The sequence below is a fragment of the Zonotrichia albicollis genome, chromosome 31, assembly GCF_047830755.1.
Source record: "Zonotrichia albicollis isolate bZonAlb1 chromosome 31, bZonAlb1.hap1, whole genome shotgun sequence".
NCBI classification, from domain to species: Eukaryota; Metazoa; Chordata; class Aves; order Passeriformes; family Passerellidae; genus Zonotrichia; species Zonotrichia albicollis.
In genome coordinates this window covers 2,285,266-2,305,755 of record NC_133849.1, presented here as the reverse complement: position 1 = coordinate 2,305,755, position 20,490 = coordinate 2,285,266, and the positions used below count along the sequence as shown (strand labels likewise).

The 20,490-nt window shown below is 52.7% G+C and overlaps 1 protein-coding gene across 1 annotated transcript; it reads left to right on the top strand.

The window, feature by feature from the left end:
• The first annotated feature begins 1,940 nt into the window (after positions 1–1,940).
• On the top strand, positions 1,941–12,816 carry LOC141725765 (uncharacterized). The gene is made up of 3 exons (XM_074529799.1): positions 1,941–1,988; positions 2,464–2,817; positions 10,401–12,816. Exons 1-3 carry the CDS (start codon positions 1,941–1,943, stop codon positions 11,178–11,180), a joined length of 1,182 nt encoding a protein of 393 aa, XP_074385900.1. The 3' UTR covers positions 11,181–12,816.
• The last annotated feature ends 7,674 nt before the right edge of the window (positions 12,817–20,490 follow it).

Sequence of the window (20,490 nt, the reverse complement as noted above, 5' to 3'; positions counted from 1 at the left end):
GGTACTGCCGAGGGGGGTACAGGTGGGTCGGGGTGGGCGGAAATGGGCGCTCAAGGGGGTCCACGTGCTCGGGAATGGGGGTACAGGGGGCTCTCGGTGCCAGGTAAGGGGGTACAGAGGGGTCTCGATGCTGGGGAAAGGGATTGAGGGGTGTCACAGGACCCAAAAAGGGGTTATGTGGGGTGCCCCTGCCGGGGAATGAAGGTTTAGGGGGTCCTGGCACCCGAAAATTGCGGTTCCGGGAGTGCCGGGGAAATGGGGTTCAGAGGGAGACCCTTCCTGCGAATCGGGGTTCGGGGGCTCCTGGTCCCAGGTCATGGCCTGGCTGGGAAGGGGGTCTCTGTTCACAGGAATGCAGGTTCAGGGGGCCCGGTGCCAGATAACGGGATGCCCAGAAAATGGGGTTCAGGGGGGTTCCCTTCCAGGATGCCTGAAAATTGAGATTCAGGAGAGTTCCAGTGTCCAGAAATGGGGTTTCGGGAAGTCCTGGTGCCCAGAAATTTGGGTTCAGGGCGTTTTCCGTGCCCGGGAATAGGGGTTCAAGGGGTTCCAGGCTCCAGATAAGGGGGTGCAGGGGTTATCGGGGCTGGGGAAGGGGCACAAGGGGGTCCCGATGCCCCGAAATGAACGTTCAAGGGGGTCTCTGTGCCCTGGAAGGGGGGTTCGCCCGGAAATGGAAGTTAAAGCAAGGGACTGGGAGAGGCGGGATGAGGGATGCAGGCGGTCCCTGTGCCCACCAAAGGGGGTCCAGGGTCCCCGGTGTTGAGGGCAGTGGGGTCTGGGAGCTGGAAAAGGCAGGGATGGGGCTCCAGGGGGTCCCTGGGTCACGGGAAGGGGGGTCTGGGGCTGGGAGAGGCGGGCGGATCCCGGGGACGCAGCTTGGGAGACGCGAAAGTGAGACGGGGAAAAGGGGAATTCCAGGGAATTCATCTGGGATCCCGGGGGACCCTCTGGCCCCCTGGAACCCCTTCCAGGAAGCGCCTGGGGAAATTGGGGGCCCCAGGGGGGTCCCAGTGCCCAAAAATTGGGGTTCAGGGGGTTCCTGTGCCGGGAAATGCGTGTTCAGGGGGAGTTTACTTCCCGGAATTCGGGGTTTGAGGAGGTCCCGGTGCCCGAAAATGGGGGTTCCGGGGGCGCCGGTGACGGAAAATGGGGGTCCAGGGGGGTCCTGGTGCCAGATGAGGGGGTACAGAGGGGTCCTGGTGCTAGGGATGGTATTGAGATCGGTCACAGGACCGAAAATGGGGGTTCAGGGGGTTCCCGGTACCCGGGAATGGAGGTTCAGGGGGGTTTTCCTGCCCAGAAATGGGGTACAGGGGGGTCTCGGTGCCAGATGACGGGGTGCAGGGGGGTCCCAGTGCCCGGGAATGGGGGGAGGGAAGTCAGAATCTGGGAAATGGCAGCAGCTGCTGGGGAGGGACTGAGATGGACTGGGACAGACTGGAAAAGAACTCACTGGGAGCAGAGCTGGGGTACCAGGGATCATTCTGGGATATACTGGGACCACACTGAGGGCTACTGGGGCAACTCAGAGCATGCAGGGGACAATTGAGATATACTGGGAGGGACTGGGAGTAGTTTGGATCATCCTGGGATTGACTCGAGTCATACTGGCACTGATCAGATCTGTAGTAGGGGTGACGAGGAGAAACTGGAATAATGCAGGAAGCAACAGGGATCATACTGGGAGCAGGTGGCCCATGCTGGGGTCATACTGGGATTATACTGGGACTGATGGGGTCACACTTGGAGTGACTGGCATAGTACTGGGAGTGTCTGGGAGTAACTGGGATCATACTGGAGGTAACTGGACTTATACTGGGAGCAACTGGGACCACAGCAGGGGTAAATGGCATCGTGTAAGGTGTGACTGGGCTCACACTGGAAGTGACTGGGACCACACTGGGCTCTTACTGAGAGTGAAACGAACCATACAGGGCATGACTGGGAGCCTCTGGGACCGTGTTGGGGGGCACTGGGACCCTACTGTGAGTTGGAACATACTGGGAGTGACCGGGACCCCACAGGTGAGGCGGCGGCGGAGCTCGGAGGCGTCCGCAGCGCAGGTGGGAGCCGCGCTGGGTTGTGCGGGGGCTCGGGGCTGGCTGCGGGCCTCGGGGGCGGCAGGGGGCTCCGGCGGGTTGGTTGTGCCGTGTCCGGCCCGTGTTGCCGCTGGCGTGAGGGCGCTGCGGGAGCGGCTGCCCGCGGTCTCCTTGCGGCCGCTGCCTCGGCAGGAGCCGCTGCCGGAGCAGCGCTGGCTCAGCCCGGTTCCTGTGGCTGGGACAGAGGTGGCTGTCCCGTCACCGGAGGCTGCGCTGGGGCCGCCTGCGAGCTCCGCCGCCGCCTCACCAGGCTCCGGTAATGGCGGCTCTGCCGATCCAGGGCCGCCCTCAGGGCTGCACCAGGGGCCGTGCTTGGCCCCGCTCCCACCAATCAGCGCGCGAGCTCGAGGAGTGACGGCAGAAGCAGCCAATCGCAGCGAGGGGCGGGCTGTGCACACGGCGCGGGCTCTGCACACGGCACGGCCCCGCTTCCCTTTCCCCGAACTCAGGCATTTCCCGGCAGCCGCGGCCTCGGAGCGGCCCCGGGGCTGGGCCCGGCCCGGGCAGGAGGCCAAGGAGCCGCTGCTGCTGCCCCGAACCGCCGGGAGCTCGGCGTGACCGGGACCTGAGGGCGCTGGGAGCTGGGGTGAGTGCGGGACGGAGCCGGGACCCGCCTGCAGCCCCGGCAGGAGCCCAGGCCGGAGCAGGGGATGCTGGAGAGAGGCCAAAACTTCTCTGTCACTTCCCTCCTGCCCCTGGGCAGGGAACAGAGCACGTAAGGAAAGGCTCGAGGGTCTGGGTGAGGGTGGGACAGTTCAATCACTGGTGACGGGCACAACGCACTTGTCAGGAAAATTCATCCACAAACCTCAGAGGTTTATGTCCAAAAAGGAGACAGAGGAGTCCTTTTACTTTATTCAAATAAAGGGGAGAGGCCATGGGGTATTGCCCTGGGGTCTCTCCAATTTTTGGAGGATGCAGCCTCCCTTTTAATCCCAGTTTCCCGGCCGCGTTTCCCTTCTCTCTTTCCCCATTGGCTGAGGTACTTGAGAGGTTCAGATTTCCCGATAACGCCCGATACTGAAGATTTCCTTCTGATGTATAACCCTTCCTTTTAATTTTTAATTCTTATGGAATTCAGGGTTTTCCCTCATTGTTTCTTTCATCTTTCAGTGTTCAGTTTCATTTATCAGCAAACCTAAAGTTTGTTTGTAAAAGCAACTGTCTTTTCCCATTCATCAATCAGTGGAATCTTTTCCATGTTTTCTTTTATCTCTCAGTGCTGGTTTATCTACAAGCAGACCCACAGCCTGTTTGTAAGGACAAAATCCATCATTCCTCTCACACTTGACTTGGGGAAACTAATTGAATTTATTCTCAAACATGGCAGGGCAAGAGAATGAGAACTGAAATAATTCCTACGAAAATATCCCCCCCACACTTCTCTCTCCTTCCCGGGCTTAACTCTGTCCCGCATTCCCTCACTTCTCCCCTCAGAGGCGCAGGGGATGGGGGTCACAGCCCGGTCCTGTCACAGCCTCCCCTCAGGGACAGGAATCCTCGTCCTGCTCCGGCCTGGGGTCCCACCCACGGGACACATCCCTCGGGAACGGGCTGCTCCAGCGGGATCCCCCCGGGCTCACAGGAGCCGCCAGGAGCCCCTTCCATGGCTCTGCAGGGGCTTCCAGGGGCTCGGGGCCTCTCTCGGGCATCCCCTGCCCGCGGTCTCCTTGCGGCCGCTGCCTCGGCAGGAGCCGCTGCCGGAGCAGCGCTGGCTCGGCCCGGTTGCTGTGGCTGGGACAGAGGGGGCTGCCCCGTGCCCGGGGCTGTGCGGGGAAATTGCCGTGGCCGGAGGTTTCTGTGCCCAGAGGAGACAGAGGAGTCCTGTAAAAGTGACTTTATTGCTGGGCAGAGGGAGAGGCCGTGGGGCATTTGCTGTGCGCTCCCTGCCACTGTTGTAGTTCACAGCCTCCTTTTAATCCTCCTTTTTCCGGCCTCATCTCCCTTTGCCCCCTGGCTGTGGTGCCTGGAAGGTTCAGACCTCCCGATGCGCCAAGTGCTTGTCATCGTTAATGTGCAACCCCACTTTTGTAGAACAGCCGATATTCACGGCTCTGTTAAGTCTTTGTTCTTCTGGAAGTTCAGGAATTCAACAGGACTTTGAGGAGCTTTCTGTGTCAATTTCTAACATTTTCTAAAGCTGATGGCTTCTCCCATTACTTCCTTATCTCCAAGTCCCTGACCCTATCTCCAAGCAGATTCACTCACTGACTCTGATTTTTCTTCCTGGGTCCTCTTTGGTTTTGGGATTATTCTCAGTGCCCTCATTCCCTGTCCTTCTGTAGCCATTTCTGGATCAGGAGGCCTGGCTGCCACCTGCATCCCCTCACTCACCTGCTGAATGAGCTGCACCCTCAAGGTGTGGAGCATGGTACAAAGATGAGAGTTGCTGCAGCACATGAGAGGAGAAACATCACTTGTTTAACCCATGGTGTGCCAGGGAGCCACAAAACCGTGTTCCATTCTGTTATGGTTAGAGGCTGGCACAATGCTAGTGCTCCTATGAAGATATTTTCTCTCTGGTGTCTGCTGTGAGATGTGACCAGGAATAAGCAAAGCAGGCTTTTGCTTAGTAATTAAGGAAAAGAAAACTTTATTAACTAAACTACAACTGTAAATAAGAAGATATACACAGGGAAAATGAAAACTTTCTAAAAACATGTCCTCCTCTCTCTACTAAATTCCAATACATCTACCTCTCAAATTTCAACTCTCAGTCTATCACTAGTCTTTAGATAATCAATTCTCAATTCATCAAGAGGAGAGGAGTCTTTCTTGTGCTATAGGCTTCTTCTGGAAACACCATTGAAACTTTGTGTGTTTCTGTGTCCCTCGTGGCACCACCAGGGGTAAATCTGCTGTTGTGACCTCTTCCCTTTGTGTCTCTGCTCTCACTACTGAACATGGACTAGAGCTGATCTAGGGTTGTCTTTTTAAGGATGCTTTGTCCCGTTCCAAACAGAGCACAGTCTCATCTTTGGAACACTTGTCTTCTTCAAATTTCCCTCCTTGGTGCTGAGGGGTACTAACACTGAACTTTCTTGGGTCTGAGCCATTGCCTCCCTCTGGATGCAGTTTCTGTGTCACAGGAAACATGGTTCTGTCCATGGCTATAACCAGAAGAGTCTGGCTAAGCTACTTTATCATCTCTTCTCACTTAAGATTCTTCACTTTCACACTTGCACACTTCTTTCTTCCGTTTCATCTCTATCTCTCTTCTAGGATAGGCTAATATTCTGCAAAGTTTTCATTGTCTGAGAAAGGGTTAAAAGCTCCCACAAGTGGCCGGACACCTTCTGGCTGCCCCCTCCCTCCTTCTCCACAGGCCGGGCTGTGCTGCCAGCGCTTGATATCAAATTTCACGGAGGCACAGGCTCTGCTCTGTCTCTGTCTCCTGAGTGGAGGGGCTGCCCGATGCCTCCTGGTGCTTCTCCCACCCTTCAGTGCTGGGGCCTCTTCACTTCCCTCGCTGGAATTCAAGAGATCTTCCCCCAATAGTTCTTTGCTCTTCATCCCTGCGTTCTCAGAGGCGTATCCAATGTCTCTAGTGGCTACACTAGGTGCTAATATTAAAATCTGAACACTTATTGCTGACTAGAGCGTATCTCAGAAAACTTACTTCCTCTCAAACTAGGACACATTCCCATCCTTTCTGCGTTTGGATTGGTGCATGAGCTGCTTTCTTGTTCCCTTTGTTATCTGTTTCACCACTTTTCCATTGTCATCTATTTGCCAACAGCAGTTTGAGTCATTGAATTTTCCAGAAACTCCTCCTTTTTCTGCTAAGAGATGATCTGATCCCATCCCACGGTGAAATGTTGTGTTCCTCATTTCAGTGGATTGGTCAGCAGGAAGGTCAGGAGCTGGAGCTGTCTGGTTGGTTATTATTGCAAGGACAGCTTGTAATCTAATGATGCCATTGAAATGAGAAATGGGTTCTGTGGCTCCTGATATGAATTGGTTCAGCTTCCCAGGGGCTGGTCCATGGCGTTGTAGGATTTGTTCTGGTGGCCTTTCAGCTTTTCCCCATTTTTCGGCGCTCCCTTCAGCCAAGACTACATCAATTGACCACTTTTCTCTAATTAAATCATCAAATACTTTGATTCCAAACTGATTTCCCTGAACTTGTGATAGCTAGAACATCTTAGTGCTCTAATACATCCTATATAACATATAGACAGTGACAGCACATGTTGGAGTTGGCAGAGGGATGATTCCCCCCACTTTTTCAAGTGAAGTTTTCTCAACATTCTCCATTTGCTGTTTCCTTTTGCAGCTTCACCCGTTTGTGTTGCAGGGTCAGATATCCTCCCCCTGGGCTCTGCCTTGAGCTGTGCAAATTCCATCAGTGCCAGCAGGCAGAGCTTGGGGTGAGGGGCAGAGGGAATCAGCCCAATTCCTGCCCCAGGCAAGAGACCCAGGTGCATTGTCCACACTTTGCCCAGCAGTGTTCATTTGCATTTCTAAAGCTCCTCTGCAGGCTGCCTGGAGTGGAGCTTCACTTCCAGGGTGAAGCTTCCACTTCACACATGCCCCCCCACCCCCCACAAGCCAGGGTTTGGGGTATTTTTAATTTTTAGGGATATTTTTGAAGAGTGTTCTTATAACTGTTTATGAGTCAAAGGGCCACCTTTAAAGCTCTTCTAGTTTTGCAAAATGCAGCCTGAAGCTAAACACCAGAAAACCCAGACCAAAATTTTGCAATCTCCAACAGCCACGCAAACACACAAGAAAAAGAATCCAAAGCAATAAAGACTTTTTCTACTTTTTCTGCTAAGAATAAAAATTGATTCTCACACCCCTGGCCCAAACCTAACTGACAATATCAAAGTAGCATTAATTAGAAACAACATTCTTATGGTGTAATCTTATTCCAGCCAGCCCAGTGTGTGGGTGTAAGTGAGCCCCAGAGTAGAATTGTTCCGTGGTGTTCCCCAGCAGCTGTGGCAGTGCAGGCCCAGACAGACATGTGACACAGAGGTACAACAGAACTGGCCTCTGTATCACCTTTTATAAAATTAACTTGCATTCCAAGTTTTGGAATCAAAACCCTTCCCAGTAAATCATGATAGCAATTAGGAGCAAATAAAAATTCATGCATTTCAAGCCCATCTGCCACATCAGCTAACAGTGGTTGAATAAAACCACTGCTCTTTCCCACTTATCTCCTCACTAATCAAACATATTTCTTTATAGCATTTTTTCCCCCTTGGGTCTAAGATTCAAAGTGCATTGAGAGGCCCCTGTGTTATCAGAAAATGCTTCCTCTCAATGCAGACCCACCTGAATGTTCTCAAGGGCTGCAGTGTGGAGGGTCCCTGGTGTGATGGGAGCTGTGCCAGCCCTGCCAATCCATGTCCATCAAGGGGTGGACTTGCTGGTGCTGAGGGTGCTGCTGTCTGTGCTTGCAGTGTCCTTGTGCCCTGCAGCTGGAGCCCTGGTTCCTTGCCAGGGGCTGTTTGGGTGGGCTCTCCCCTGCCGAGGAGGGCAATGCCTGTGCCAGGTGCTTGTGGCCGAGCCGTGCCCTGGGTGCTGGGGCCCCCTTGGGCCCTGGGGTTGATCCCTCAGGGGCTGTAGGAACTGTGCCCTGGCCTTTGCCTTCAGCTTGGCCTTTTGCTGCTCCCTTCTTGCACTCACCTGCTGTGCCTTTGTGCCCAAGTGCTGCAGGGCCTTGTTGTGCCCCTCCTGCAGCCCCCTCAGTGCCTGTGGGTGCTCATCCTCTGACAGCTGCTGAGCTTTCTGCAAAATCATTTGTTTTCCAGCGACCCTAAGCATATCTTGATCCTTCCCTTATAATCCGCCTTTCCCAGGTGTTCCTTGCTCCTCCTCCCTGTGCTCAGGGTGCCCTCCCCAGCCCGTAGCCCAGAGCCGCTCCCTGTCCTGCCGCAGTGTCCAAAGGCGCCCCCCGGCGGGCAGGGCCGGCAGCTGCACGGGGCCGGGCAGCGGCCGGGGCGTCCCGCAGCCTCCTGGGGGCCGGGGGCCGCTGCCGGCCCTGCCCGGGGCTGGTGGGGTCAGGCAGCGCCCGGCGCTGAGCCCCGGCTGCCCCACAGCCCCGGCCTGGCCCCGCAGCTCCCCACAGGCCCCCAGCCCGTGCTCCCGGTGCCGCAGCTCTGCGCCCGGTGCTGCCGCTGCCCCCCAGAGAGAAACCCCCTGAAACCCTGACCTCCTTGTTTTCCTCTCCTGGAAACCGGGGATACAAATGATCAGCTGACAAAGGTTGTGGATAAGACCCTGCTGAAAAACATCCCAATCCTCAGTATTTTTCTCTTCCTCCTCTTTTCTTTTTCTTACCACATAGATTCCTCCTGCTGCTTCTTTCCTTAACCGTATTGCTGAACACTCCTCTTCACCCAGTCTCTTCCCAGCACACCAACACCATCCATCCATCCATCCCCTGTTGTCTAAATTCCTTCTCCACTTCCCTTATTGCCTCTCTGGGTGTCCAAGTCCTTAATTACCTCTGGGGGAATGTGCAAACTCCCTCAACCTTCTCCTAAGGCATCCTTCAGAGATATTTTGTGATCACCATCCCTTTGGCACAGGACCCCTTTCCCGGCTTTCTCTTTTCTACCCTGCATGGGTGCCCTGCCATGTTCTCTTCCCAAAGATCCCAGTGCACTCACTGATGAGATTTTCAGTGCTCTCTCCCTGCTCACTCTTCAGAGCCCGTCCTGATGTGTCACTCGTCTGTCTCCTGCTCACTCAGGTACCCAATCAATCCCACGTGCTGCTGTCCCCCAAGGGAGCCGATCACCCAAACTGGGTGAGGCACCTTCAGCTGCACTCACTGCCCGCTGCTACATATGGTGGAAGGAATTCCAGACGCGTCCCAAGGTGTGTGGAAAAATTGACATCACCAGAGGTTTCTGTTCAGAAAGAAGATAGAGGAGTCCTGTAAAAATAATTGCATTCCAAAAAAAAAAAAAAGGGAGGAGCCATGGGACATTTCCTATGGGGTTTCTCCAGTTGCTGGAGGACACAGCCTCCTGTTCATCCTAAGTTTCCTGTCTACATCTCCCTTTCTCTTTCCGTATTGGCTGAAGTACTTGAGAGCTACAGACATCCCAATCCACCTACTGCTTCCCCTTCCTAATATGCTCCCTACTTTTATGTAGCAAACGATATCCATGGCTCTGTGAAGTCTTTGTTCTTCTTCTTGAAGTTCATGAATTTAGCAAGACCTTGGCTGAGCAGCAGTCTGTCATTAATTGATAACATTTTCTGAAACTGGTGGCTTCTCCTGTCACTTCCTTATGTACAAGTTCCTGGCTCTATCTCTCAACAGATTCACAGCATCTGTAAAGACACTTTCCTCTTTTTCCTTTCATGGGGGTCCCTCATTTGTGGGGCATCCCCCCTGGAGCAGGGTGTCCCCCCTTGCTGCAGCCCCACCCTCAGACAGTGCTTAGCCAATCCGAGCACGCGGCGCTGATGACTCAGCAGTTGCCAGGCAGACCTGCAGCTCCCGGCGTTCCTCATCTGTGCCCCCCTTTCGGCCTCAGCACCCCCCTTGAGGGGGATTTGTGGAGGTGGGAGTGGGGCAGCGCCAAGGCCGGGCCCCCCCGCGCTGTCCTGGCGGCAGCGGCTGCAGTGGGGACCGAGTGCGGGCGGGAGCGGCCGAGAGCCCAGCGCTGCCCCAGCCCGACCTGCCCCAGCTCCATCCCTGCCCCTGCCGTGGGATGCTGTGGGTTTGGGGGGAAGAGGGAGCCGGCAGTGGGTGCTGGGCCTGGGGCAGAAGGAGAAGGGAAGGAGAAGCAGGGTTGAGGAACAACCTGGTCAAATGCTGCACGTGGGACCGAGATGGTGGGATTGTGCAGGTGAAGGAGGAATAGCAGGAGGAAGAGGAGTGTCAAGAAGAGCGGAGACACAGGAGAAGGAACAGAAACAGGAAGGATCAGAAGGTTCCATCTCTTCCTGTATCCGCAGGCTCTACCCCAAGCCCCAGGAGCATTGCCCCATCGTATGCAACAGATATCCAGGGAGGAGGATCCACGAATTTCACTGGGGTGACTCTTGGTGTTTCTGAGCTTTCTTGGGCTAAATGTTGGTGCTTTGGTTTTTTGCAGGGGCTGAATCTTTATGTTTTGGAGGAGGTTTTTGCTAAATCATGATGTTTGGGGAGTTTTTGATCTGTGTCTTGGTGTTGGGAGAATTTTTGTGCTGAATATCGGTGTTTTGGAGGTTCTTACAGACACAAGATGTCCAATTAGTTCCTGAGATGAAGTTGGGCAAGGAGGAACTCCCAGTACAAGGCACCCTCTTATTCTTTTTCTTTTTTTTTTTTTTAACCCAAACCAGGATTTTTCATTCCTAAGGCTTGGCCTGACGGAGGACGAGGAAAAGCCCTGGAGATCCTGCACAAGGAGGGGCTGCAAACCCAGCCCAGGGAGCTGCGAGGAGGAAAGAGCCCCCCTGAGCCAGGAAGGCGGCCAGAGATCCAGCCCAAGCTCAGAGCTGGTGGAGAAGCCCCATGGCAGGGAGAAGCCCCACAAGTGCTTGGAATGTGGGAAGGTTTTCAGCCAGAGCTCCAACCTGATCCAGCACCAAAGGATCCACACTGGGGAACGGCCCTACCAGTGTGGGGAGTGTGGGAGGAGCTTTAGACAGAGCTCTGGCCTAATTCAGCACCAGGTGATCCACACTGGGGTACGACCCTACAAATGTGGGGATTGTTGGAAGAGCTTCAGAGACAGCTCTGACCTGATCCGGCACCAGATGATCCACACTGGGGAAAAGCCCTATGAATGTGGGGAATGTGGGAAGAGCTTCAACCAGAGATCCCACCTGATCCAGCACCAGAGGATCCACACTGGGGAACGGCCCTACACCTGCTTGGAATGTGGGAAGAGCTATGGGTGGAGCTCAGACCTGAGAAAACACCAGCGCAGCCACACCGGGGAGAAGCCCTACGAGTGTCCTGAGTGTGGGAAGAGGTTTCAGATCAGCTCCACTCTCCTCAGACATGAGCGGATTCACACAGACGAGAGGCCGTTCCGCTGCCCTGACTGCGGGAAGGGCTTCAACCGCAAATTCGCCCTCGTCTCCCACCAGCGCATCCACTCCAGGGAGAGGCCCTGAGAGTGTGGGGAGTGTGGGAAGAGCTTCTCCCTGAGCTCAACCTTGACTCAACACCAATGGAGGCGTCACTGAGGGAAGCCCTGTGAGTGCCCTGAGTGTGGGAAGAGCTTTGTGTGCTGCTCCAGCTCCATCCCCCATGGGAAGATCAACATTGGATGATCCCCAGTGACCTCTGTTAGGCAGTGCCCTGGTGATCTGTGTTGGGATGACACCTGGCTGGGGGGCTCCACATCTTCCTGGCTCCCTCTGGGCACTTGGACGAATGCCGAGAGCAGAACATCCATCAGGAGGTAGACCAACAATGGGAATTTTTTGGGGAGAGCAGATTTCTTGGCTTTCAACCCCAGAACATCTTTTGTGTTCAGTCCTATCTTCTGGTGGCATCAAGGAGTTCTGGATGGTTTTGGAGGTCTTTTCTAACTTCAGGGATTCCATGATTTTAATTTCCTGTTGCCTAAGGGCGTCTTCTACAGGCAGATGATGAAAAAGTGAGGAAAAGACTAAAATTTTGGAGACAGTAGGGTAGAAACTCCACCAAAAAAGGTTCTTCTCTCCCACCCAAGCAGGTGGAACCTCAGCCGGCACTGTCATGATCCGTCCCAGCGGACGGGTAATGCGGTGATTTTGAGGTGCAGAAATAACCAACAAGGCACAGGGGATTTGCAGTAACAAATGAACAAAATGCAGTTTTATTGAAATAACCACAACTGAAATGCGTTGGTGAGGGGAACTGGGGAAAAAAGGGAGAAGATAAGGAAAGAGGAAGGAAAAGAGGGAAGATGGGTTATAGCTACCGAGACATGATGCTGCTTTTGTTCTTCGGGGTCCAGCCATCAAAGCTCACTGGGTCACGTCTGGAGAGATCTCAAAAAGCACGGCTAACCAGGGCTCCAATTATACCGTTTTCATTGCGGGGAAGGGGAGCCGAAACAAAGGTCTCCAGCGAGGGGGAAAGAACAGAAAAGGGGGTACACAGAGTCCTAGCTAAGCAACAGGCAAAAACCATTGTTTTCATGGCCCAAAGCTTGCAGGTGCGTTTACTCTGGGCAGCTTTTCCCCCCTTTGTGCACACCTCCCCTGAGCTGGGGGGGTTCAGTCCCAGTCTCTGGAAGAAGGTGCAAGGGGGGTTTCTTGCACGGGGATTTCTTGTCTTGGTTCTTTGATGGAGAGGCTTGCATTTCTGCTTGTCTGTCACAATGGCTGAGGGCGGATGAGAGGGGTCTTCTGTGGGAGACCACCCAGAGCTCAAGCCAGGCAGGCCAGGAGGTAGGGAGAGTCTATTGTTCAGAAGGGGCAGAATGCCTCCTTCGTGTTCAGCATGGTGTGTTATCTGTGGAAACAAACTGACAATTGCATGACTTCCCCTCCCCACTGGCTCCACAGTTTTAACTTTTTGGTGGTCTTTCTTCATGGCAATTGTGAGGCATAAATGAAGGATATTTCGGACAGACTCTCACAGGCACGGACATGGAAATCTTTTTCTTTTAAGCTTGATTTTCTTTTAATATCTCTTCATCCCTTTAAAATATCCAACACAGGGGTGAAAATAAAGACATTGAACTAAGACATGGATGTGGTCATGGTGGACACAGACATGGTGGGACACAGACATGGAGAGTGACAAGGGGACACATGGACATGGAGGGGGATGGGGACGTGGGGGCACAGGGGCACAGAGGGAGATGTGGGGGACAATGACAGGGATGGAAACATGGTGAGGAGACAGCCATGGGTGAGGACATGGTGAGACATGGCTGGTGACATGTGGAGACATGGCCATTGCCGGTGCCATGGGGATAACTTGCAGGGGATGTGGGGGATGCTGGGTTGGAGGGAGTTGAGGGTTCCTGGGAGGGACCTGGGGCTTGCTGAGGCCTTTGGGGAGCCCAGGCCAAGTGGCTCTGGCTGTGCTGGGAGACTCAGGGGGAGGTTCTGGGGCAGTTGCTCAAGGACCCCCTGACCTGAAGCCCCTGCCAGGCATTGGGCTCCTGGAAGGGGATGAACGTCCTTGTCCCCAGGAGGGAAATCCCAGCGCCCCCAGGGTGTCGGGGGCAGCTGAGGGGCCACAGCAGGAAGGGGAAAGCCAGAGGGCGCTGTCCCCCCTCCAAAACTGTGCCCCAAAAATCCCAAAACTCAGAGATTCCTCTCAGGAAAAAGCACCCAGGAGCTGCCAGATTTTAGGGAAAGGGGGAATGTGGCCCCCCAGACAGAGCCAAGAGGGGCCTGGATCCTCCAAAACCAAGCACAAGGGTGAGGGATGGGGCTGGAGGGACAATGGCAAAGGGGCAGAAGAACAGGGGAAAAGAGGATTCAAAAAGAGTGGGAGAGGCGTGGGACCCCAAAATTGAGTTGTGAGGGATCTTTAGTTTGGGGGAATGATGGGAGAGGGGAGGAAAAGGTGGGGATAGAACAGAAAAAAGGGAGTTCCATGGGGATCCCTTTGTGTTCCCCACTTGATCCCTGAAGTGATTCCCTAGAACTCTGGGGAGGGATGGATCCCCACTGGGCAGGCCCTCAAGCCCCTTGCCCATCCCTGGAGGTTTCATGGGGGGTTCCCTCCACCCAAAAGCTGGTGCTGCTGTGACTGTGGGAGAGAGGTGGTGGGGAAAGGGGGGTCTGGGGTGGGCAGGGAGGGGGAGCAAGAGGAAGAGGAGGGAGAGAGGATGAGGAGGAGGAAAGAAGGAGGGAAAGGAAGAACAGGAACAGTACCAGGAAGAGGAAGAGCAGCAGGAGAACCACGCCATTCCCTCACCCACCCACTGAGTCCTCAGCTCCCCCTGGTTCCAGCAGCATCGATCCACCCTCCACATCCTGCAGATGAGCAGGGAGGGGGATCTCATCCCACATCTCTCAGAGAATGTCCAGGAGGGCTTTTTACAAGGGAGGGTGTGCTGGTTTAGGGCAAATTTGTTAAAGAATCTGCAAAGGAGGGCCCCTCCAGAACGCAAAACCCACACGGCCCCTCCCCCCAACCGGTTCGGGAAAAAATTCCTCGGAGAGAGGTGGAAAGAACCTGTTTATTTGACTGGCCCCGCACCCCCCAGCACACAAAATGAACAATACCCGATGACACCGCTTTGAGAAAGATGGCAAAATCAGAAAGTCTCTTTCGGGGGGTGGTTGCTCTGTTCTCAGTCCCTCGGGCTCTGGGCCAGCCGCTGCAGCCGAACCTTCGGTGTTCCCAGGTCCCAGTCCGGAGCAGGTTCGAGATGGTCACAGGAACAGGAGAGGAGAAACAGTCCAGGAAGGAATGTGGACTGTTTAGCTAATAAGCAGAGGCAGAAAGCAGAGCAGAAGCAAGAGCAGAAAAAGAGAGCAAGCAAAAGCAGCAAGCCGAAGCTGGAAGTGAAAAAACAGCCTAATGTACCGCTTTCCTCTGTGTCCCTGATAAGAGAAACCCAAACAAAACTTCCACTCTTCAGTGCCGGTCTTAAAGGCACAGAACAGATGAATGGGGATATACATGCATCATAACATCACGCCAGGACAGAGGGGATGTTTGGATCTCACAGAACCCATCAGCTGAGCCGCAAATGCCCCTTGGAGGGGTCTTGGCAGACCCACATGGTGATTGCCTGGTACCAGCAGGAGTAGGGCTGTGACATCAGTTTTGGGGCTCATTGGGAGTGGGAGAGCAGGGAGGAGCAATCCCGGAGCTGGGGGATCCCAGCAGCCTGGAGGGGTGGGGGAGGCTGGAGATGAGCAGGGTCTGGGCCCACCAACAGTGAATGAGGCGGTGACTTCTGGAGATGGACTTGATCAGAAGGACCAAGGTGCTCACCCGTTGTTTTTCCCCCAAGCCAGGATTTGTCAATCCCAAACTTTGTCCAGATGGAAAAGGAGGAGGAGGCTGCAAGGAAAAGGAAGATTGCATGGGACACTGAGGCAGGTGAGGAGGAAGTCACTGCTCCTTTCCCCCTCTCCTCTGTTCCATCTTCCAGCCTAGCATCACCCCTGGCTGCAGGACAACCCCGCTGATGAAGCTGTCCTGCCGGGGATGCATTGGGTGGATCTCCTTCCCTTTCCCTCTGGCATGGAGGCAAATCCCAGCCTCTCCTTGTCCACCCTCCTTACTCTCCTCATTCTGTCCTTCCTTCTTCATTCCTTCCTCTCCTTTTCTTTCCTTATCCCAGGCACTCAGCTGCAGACAGAGACCAGGGATGACAAATCCCCATGGCAGAACCTCATGGAAGAGGCCGTTTTGAGTGGCTCCAGGGCACAGCACAGGAATCTAACGGGTGTGGGATATCTTCTCCCTGCGAGGGAGCTCCTGGGCAGGTGCGGTCAGAGCAGACTCCTCAAGGTTCGAGGGAGCAGCTCCCCCAGCCCACCTTGCACTCAGACCCTGATGGATAATCTTGTGCTCAGCCAGTTGAAGAAGGAGGGCTCTAGACACTGCTGAGGGTCCAGCTGGTTTATTATAGGAGAATGGAAGGGTCCAGGCGAGGAGAGGAGCAGGGACACGACCACAGCCAAAGGAGAGCCCAGAACAAGGGTGGGGCCAGGATTTATAACAGGAAGAAGGTGGGTGGGGCCAGGATACAAACAACCAATAGGAAGAGGGATCAGAGGAGAAGTCGAGGTGGGGTGACGAGGGGTACGCCAATGGGAGTGGGGGGAAAGGGTGGTCTTACAACACAATCCAACGGGGAAATGAGGAACAGAGAACCTTCTAGAAATGGGGGAGTGGACCACAGCTGATTGACAATTAGACAGAAGTGTCCTCCCAAGGCATCTCTGCCCCATTCACCCTGTGGTCCCTTCCCACAGATGGGGAGGAAAAGCCCTGGAGATCTCACACAAGGAGAGGCTGCAAACCAAACCCCAGGAGCTGTGAGGAGGAAAGACTCTCTATGTGCCGGGAAGGCGGCCAGAGGGAGATCCAGACAGAGGCTGGAGCTTGTGGAAAAGCCTCAGGATGGAAAGAACCTCCACAAGTGCTTGGAATGTGGGAAGGGCTTCAGAGGGAGCTTTGGAGCTGCGACTTGATCCACCACCAGGTGATCCACACAGAGAGAATGGCCCTAAGAGTGTGGGGAATGTGGGAAGGGCTTTGGGCAGATGTCCAACCTCATCAATCACCAAAATATCCACAGCAGGAAGAGGCCCTATGAGTGTCCTGAGTTGTGGGAGGAGCTCCTCCAGGAGCTCTCACTTGACCCAACACCAACGGAGGCACTGGTAAGGGAAGCTGTGCGAGTGCCCAAGTGCTGGAAGAGCTTTGTGCACTGCTCCAGCTCCATCTTTAGTGCAATACAACAATCTCCCATGGGAAGATCCACACTGGATGATCTCCAGTGACCCCCGTTGGGCAGAGCTCTGGTTATGCCCATTGTGGGTGACTCTTGTTGGGTGGGGGGGAAGCGTTGGAGAGATTTATTTCCTCTCTCCTTGTCCTGGTTTGATTTGGTTGATAATAAATTCCTTCCCTGTGCCCAGGCTGTGTCTGTGATGCCCATTTTGGTGTTTAGTGAGGGATCTCTTCTCATCTTATCGTGACCCAGGAACTCTTGGTTAAATTTTCTCTCCCCTGTGCACCTGCGGGGGGCAGGGACAGAGTGGCTTTGGTGGGTGGCTGACATCAGGCCAGCATCACCCAGGCCATGGGTGTCTTTCTGTCCCTGGCCATCCAGGGAATGAACCCCTTTGCAAAACATACAGAAGACCTTTCCCCTGTTCCTTGTCCCTGCCCTCAGTGCAGTCCTATCCCCAACGCAGTCCACCCGTGCCGTAGAGCAGCTGTGCCCTATGGCTGCACCCCGGTTTAACTGCTACCTGGGGACAGCCCACTCTCACCCACAGTGCTGGGAGCCATTTGGGCCAAAGAAATGCAGCACCACAGCACCCGTCCTTCACCCAATGGGAGATGCAAGAGCATGCAAAGTGAGAATTTCAGTGATCTCTGAGGGGAATTTTTCACAGGTACCTTGCTTGCACTGCCTGTTTCTGTCTGTGTGCGTGCCCCTGCACACATGTGTGACCGTGATTGAAAAGCGTCTTGTCCAATTAAATATCTCCCAAGGCTGCAGCCATCTCAGTGGCCAGGACCTGAAGGGGCCTGGAGTTCAAACCACTGAGAGCATCCAGACCGGGTCTTTCAAATGCACTGTATAAGGGGGGCTTGGGAAATAAACTGCCTCTGTTGCCACATGAAATCAGGCGTGAGTGGTCTCCGTCACCTGTGCCCTCTCCCCCCACACATGCCCTTACACATGGTGACTGCCAAAGTGATCAGGACTCTGCCATAACCTGGCACAGAGCAAAGGAGACAGATGGCGAAAAGCCAGTATGGTGTTTAGAACCAGGAAAATTGCAGTGTAAAGCTGGGAATCGGTGTAGAACCGGGTTACAAGCAGTGTAAGAGCTGGGAATCAGTGTGGGAACTGGAATAAATACAGCGTAAAACTGGGAATCGATGGGAGAGCCAGCATGGTGATGTGACCGTGGTCACAAGGGTTCTTGGATGAGGGAAAAGATGAGAATGACTCCATGTTCAGAAGACTTGATTTATTATTTTATGATATATATATTACATTTTAACTATACTAAAAAGAATAGAAGGAAAGGTTTCCTCAGAAGGCTAAGCTAAGAATAGAAAAGAAAGAATAACAAAGATCTGTGGCTCGGACAGAGAATCCAAGCTATCTGGTCTGTGGTTGGCCATTAATTGTAAACATTCAAGATGGCCCAATCAAAAATCTACCTGATGCATTCCACAGCAGCAGATAACTATTGTTTATATTTTTTCTCTGAGGACTCAGCTTCTCAGAAGGGAAAATCCTAAAGAAAAGGATTTTCACAAAAAGATGTCTGTGACATGGTGAAAAACCAGAACTTTGCTAAATAGACAGCAGAAAGTGCTGTGAGGTTTCTAGCCCTGTTTTTTTGTGGACTGGAATCACCTAGGAGACCATGGGAGCTTGGATGTCAGCACCAGAAAACTCTGTAATGAAGGTACTGATTTTCTTCTTTAAAAAGAAGGATTGATTATGATGAATGAGCCCTACAAGCTTTGTTCATATGGTGTGAAAGCCATCAGCTGGATCAGAAGCGCCTGTTTTAGATTTGCCCTTTTGGCAGGGAGCTGGACAATATATATTTGCAGCAGCTTCTAATGGTAACGACACAGCCATGGGTGTTATAAAGCCTTGGTCAGCAATTATGGACCTGCTGAAACAGTTGGAATATGAGAGGCAAAGGGGGAAGAGCAGCAGCACAGCTGCTCCTTTGTGTAACGCCGTGCGGGAACCGGCGGGCCCCGGCCTCTGTGAAAACGTGTCCTGCTGCATTGGGAGTGCGGCTGAGAACTGCTGTGAAAAGCGCCAATCACTCAGGGTTTAAAAAAAATTTTCAAAAGTATAATAGTAATAAAATGGTTATAAAAATAGTAACATATTGGAATATGAATCTCAATATTACCAGTTAGATTGTACCTGGGCCAGTCTGACCCTTGCTGCTGAGCCAAAGGCAGCATCTGTGGTGTATCGCCCCATAGACACCTTTAGCTTGCTGGTGGTTGCAGCCGGGCACTAAAGAAGTCCAGGCTTGTTAGGAACTCTGTTTACCTAAGGAGGAAAGCTTCAGGCGATGGTGAAGAGAAAAAGGAGAGGATTCTGCTGGAGGGTTTAATATCAAGAGGTTTATTCCATGGTTACAGAGGTCTGAATCTTGGGAACAGCTCCAACAGAATCCCAGCCGCATGGCCTGATTCACCTTTTAATCTCCTGGGGCAGGGGGAGGGGAGGGGACAGGTGAGCCACCAACCAAGTGGGAGGGGCGGGGTCTCAGGGCAGAATGACAGCTAGACAGGCCAATGACCCCAGGCCTGAGGGTCATCCTTTGAACTTGACCAACCACATGATGCCTTGTTGGAATGTTAAGCCTGATTGACAGGACTCACTCAGCAAGGGATGAGGGGGGGAGGGGAAGAGGGTATTGGTACACCTGGGGAAGGGACCTGAAAGTTTAAAACACACCGCAACAGAAACACAATTGGAGTAATGATAATTTGGACAATTTGAATTAGGACAATATGAGACAATAGAACCAAAGAGTTACAGATGTCTGGGTACCTTTTTCTGGGCAGTGTGTTTCCGGTATCCTTTTGCTGTCTGAAAAAGGACACCCATTAACAAAGGATTAACCTTTAAAAACAGCCTGTTGTATATTCATACACTTCATACATGATGCATAAATTCCATTCAAAAACAGGATTCTGTCTGGTCATTGTTAGCTTCGTCCTCTGAATCTTAACAGCGCCTTCGAGGTGGGAAGAAGTTCGTTTCTTCTGATAAGAGGGCAATAAATTTTTTTTCTCTGAAAGATTTAGGTGTCCCCTGGCTGCTATCTCGCTGCAAGTCCTTTCTTTAAAAAAAGTATCCTACATAGCATTGTTTATATTTTAACTTTTTTTATAACCTAAAGCTATATTTAACACACTACTTAAGAGAATTAATACAGCATTACTTTCTAACACAACACGTATAATATTCATTTTAATATTTGCAAAAAGCCAATCATAAAATACGCATTTTTCACAATCCCCACTCTTATTCTTAGTAAATCATTTGGTTTGAGCAATATTTCTTGTCTACTTGCATCTTCTGGACTATGCTGGCAAAATAAAACAGGGGATTACGCAAGGAAGAAATATTAAAACAGTTGTAACACACAAAATGAAAAATCTTAATTTCTTCTAATACATTACCCCGCCAGCTAGGTTTTAACATTGTTTTCTAATTTTTGGACTGGTACCTGGGTTATTATATGCATAAATTTTTTCTTCTTCCATTTCTTTTCCTTTTTCTAGAATGACTTTATATAAACAATAGACAATGCAGTACACCAGAACAACACTGAAAGAGTCAGACCTCAACCTGACACCCTGTTGGTCAGGGTGTTGTTAGCAGTCCAATTGGAAATGTGGCTGCAGCCCTCCTGGAGTGTCAGGGGTGGTTCTGTTGAAGCAGGGGGTCCTGCAGAAAAGGGTTTAATCTTCCTCTGAAGATCCAGCAGAAGAAGAGGCAGCTGGGGAATCCAATGCAGAAGCTGTGTTGGTGTTTCAGAACCTCTGGATTATATCTGGGTAGCAATGCTTGGCTTCTCCCTCTGGACGGAGCATCTCACAATGGGATGTTATAGTTCTTATCAGTCATGCAGTGACATTCAATAGTCTGTTATCAGCAGATGTCCCCTCCCAAGGGAGGAGTGATTGTGGTCACTCAAAGAGAGAGATAAGGCAAACTGCCCACTTGACAAAAGACAACGGCCATCCAGATGGTAATAGAATACATCTTTCCTTGCAATCTGG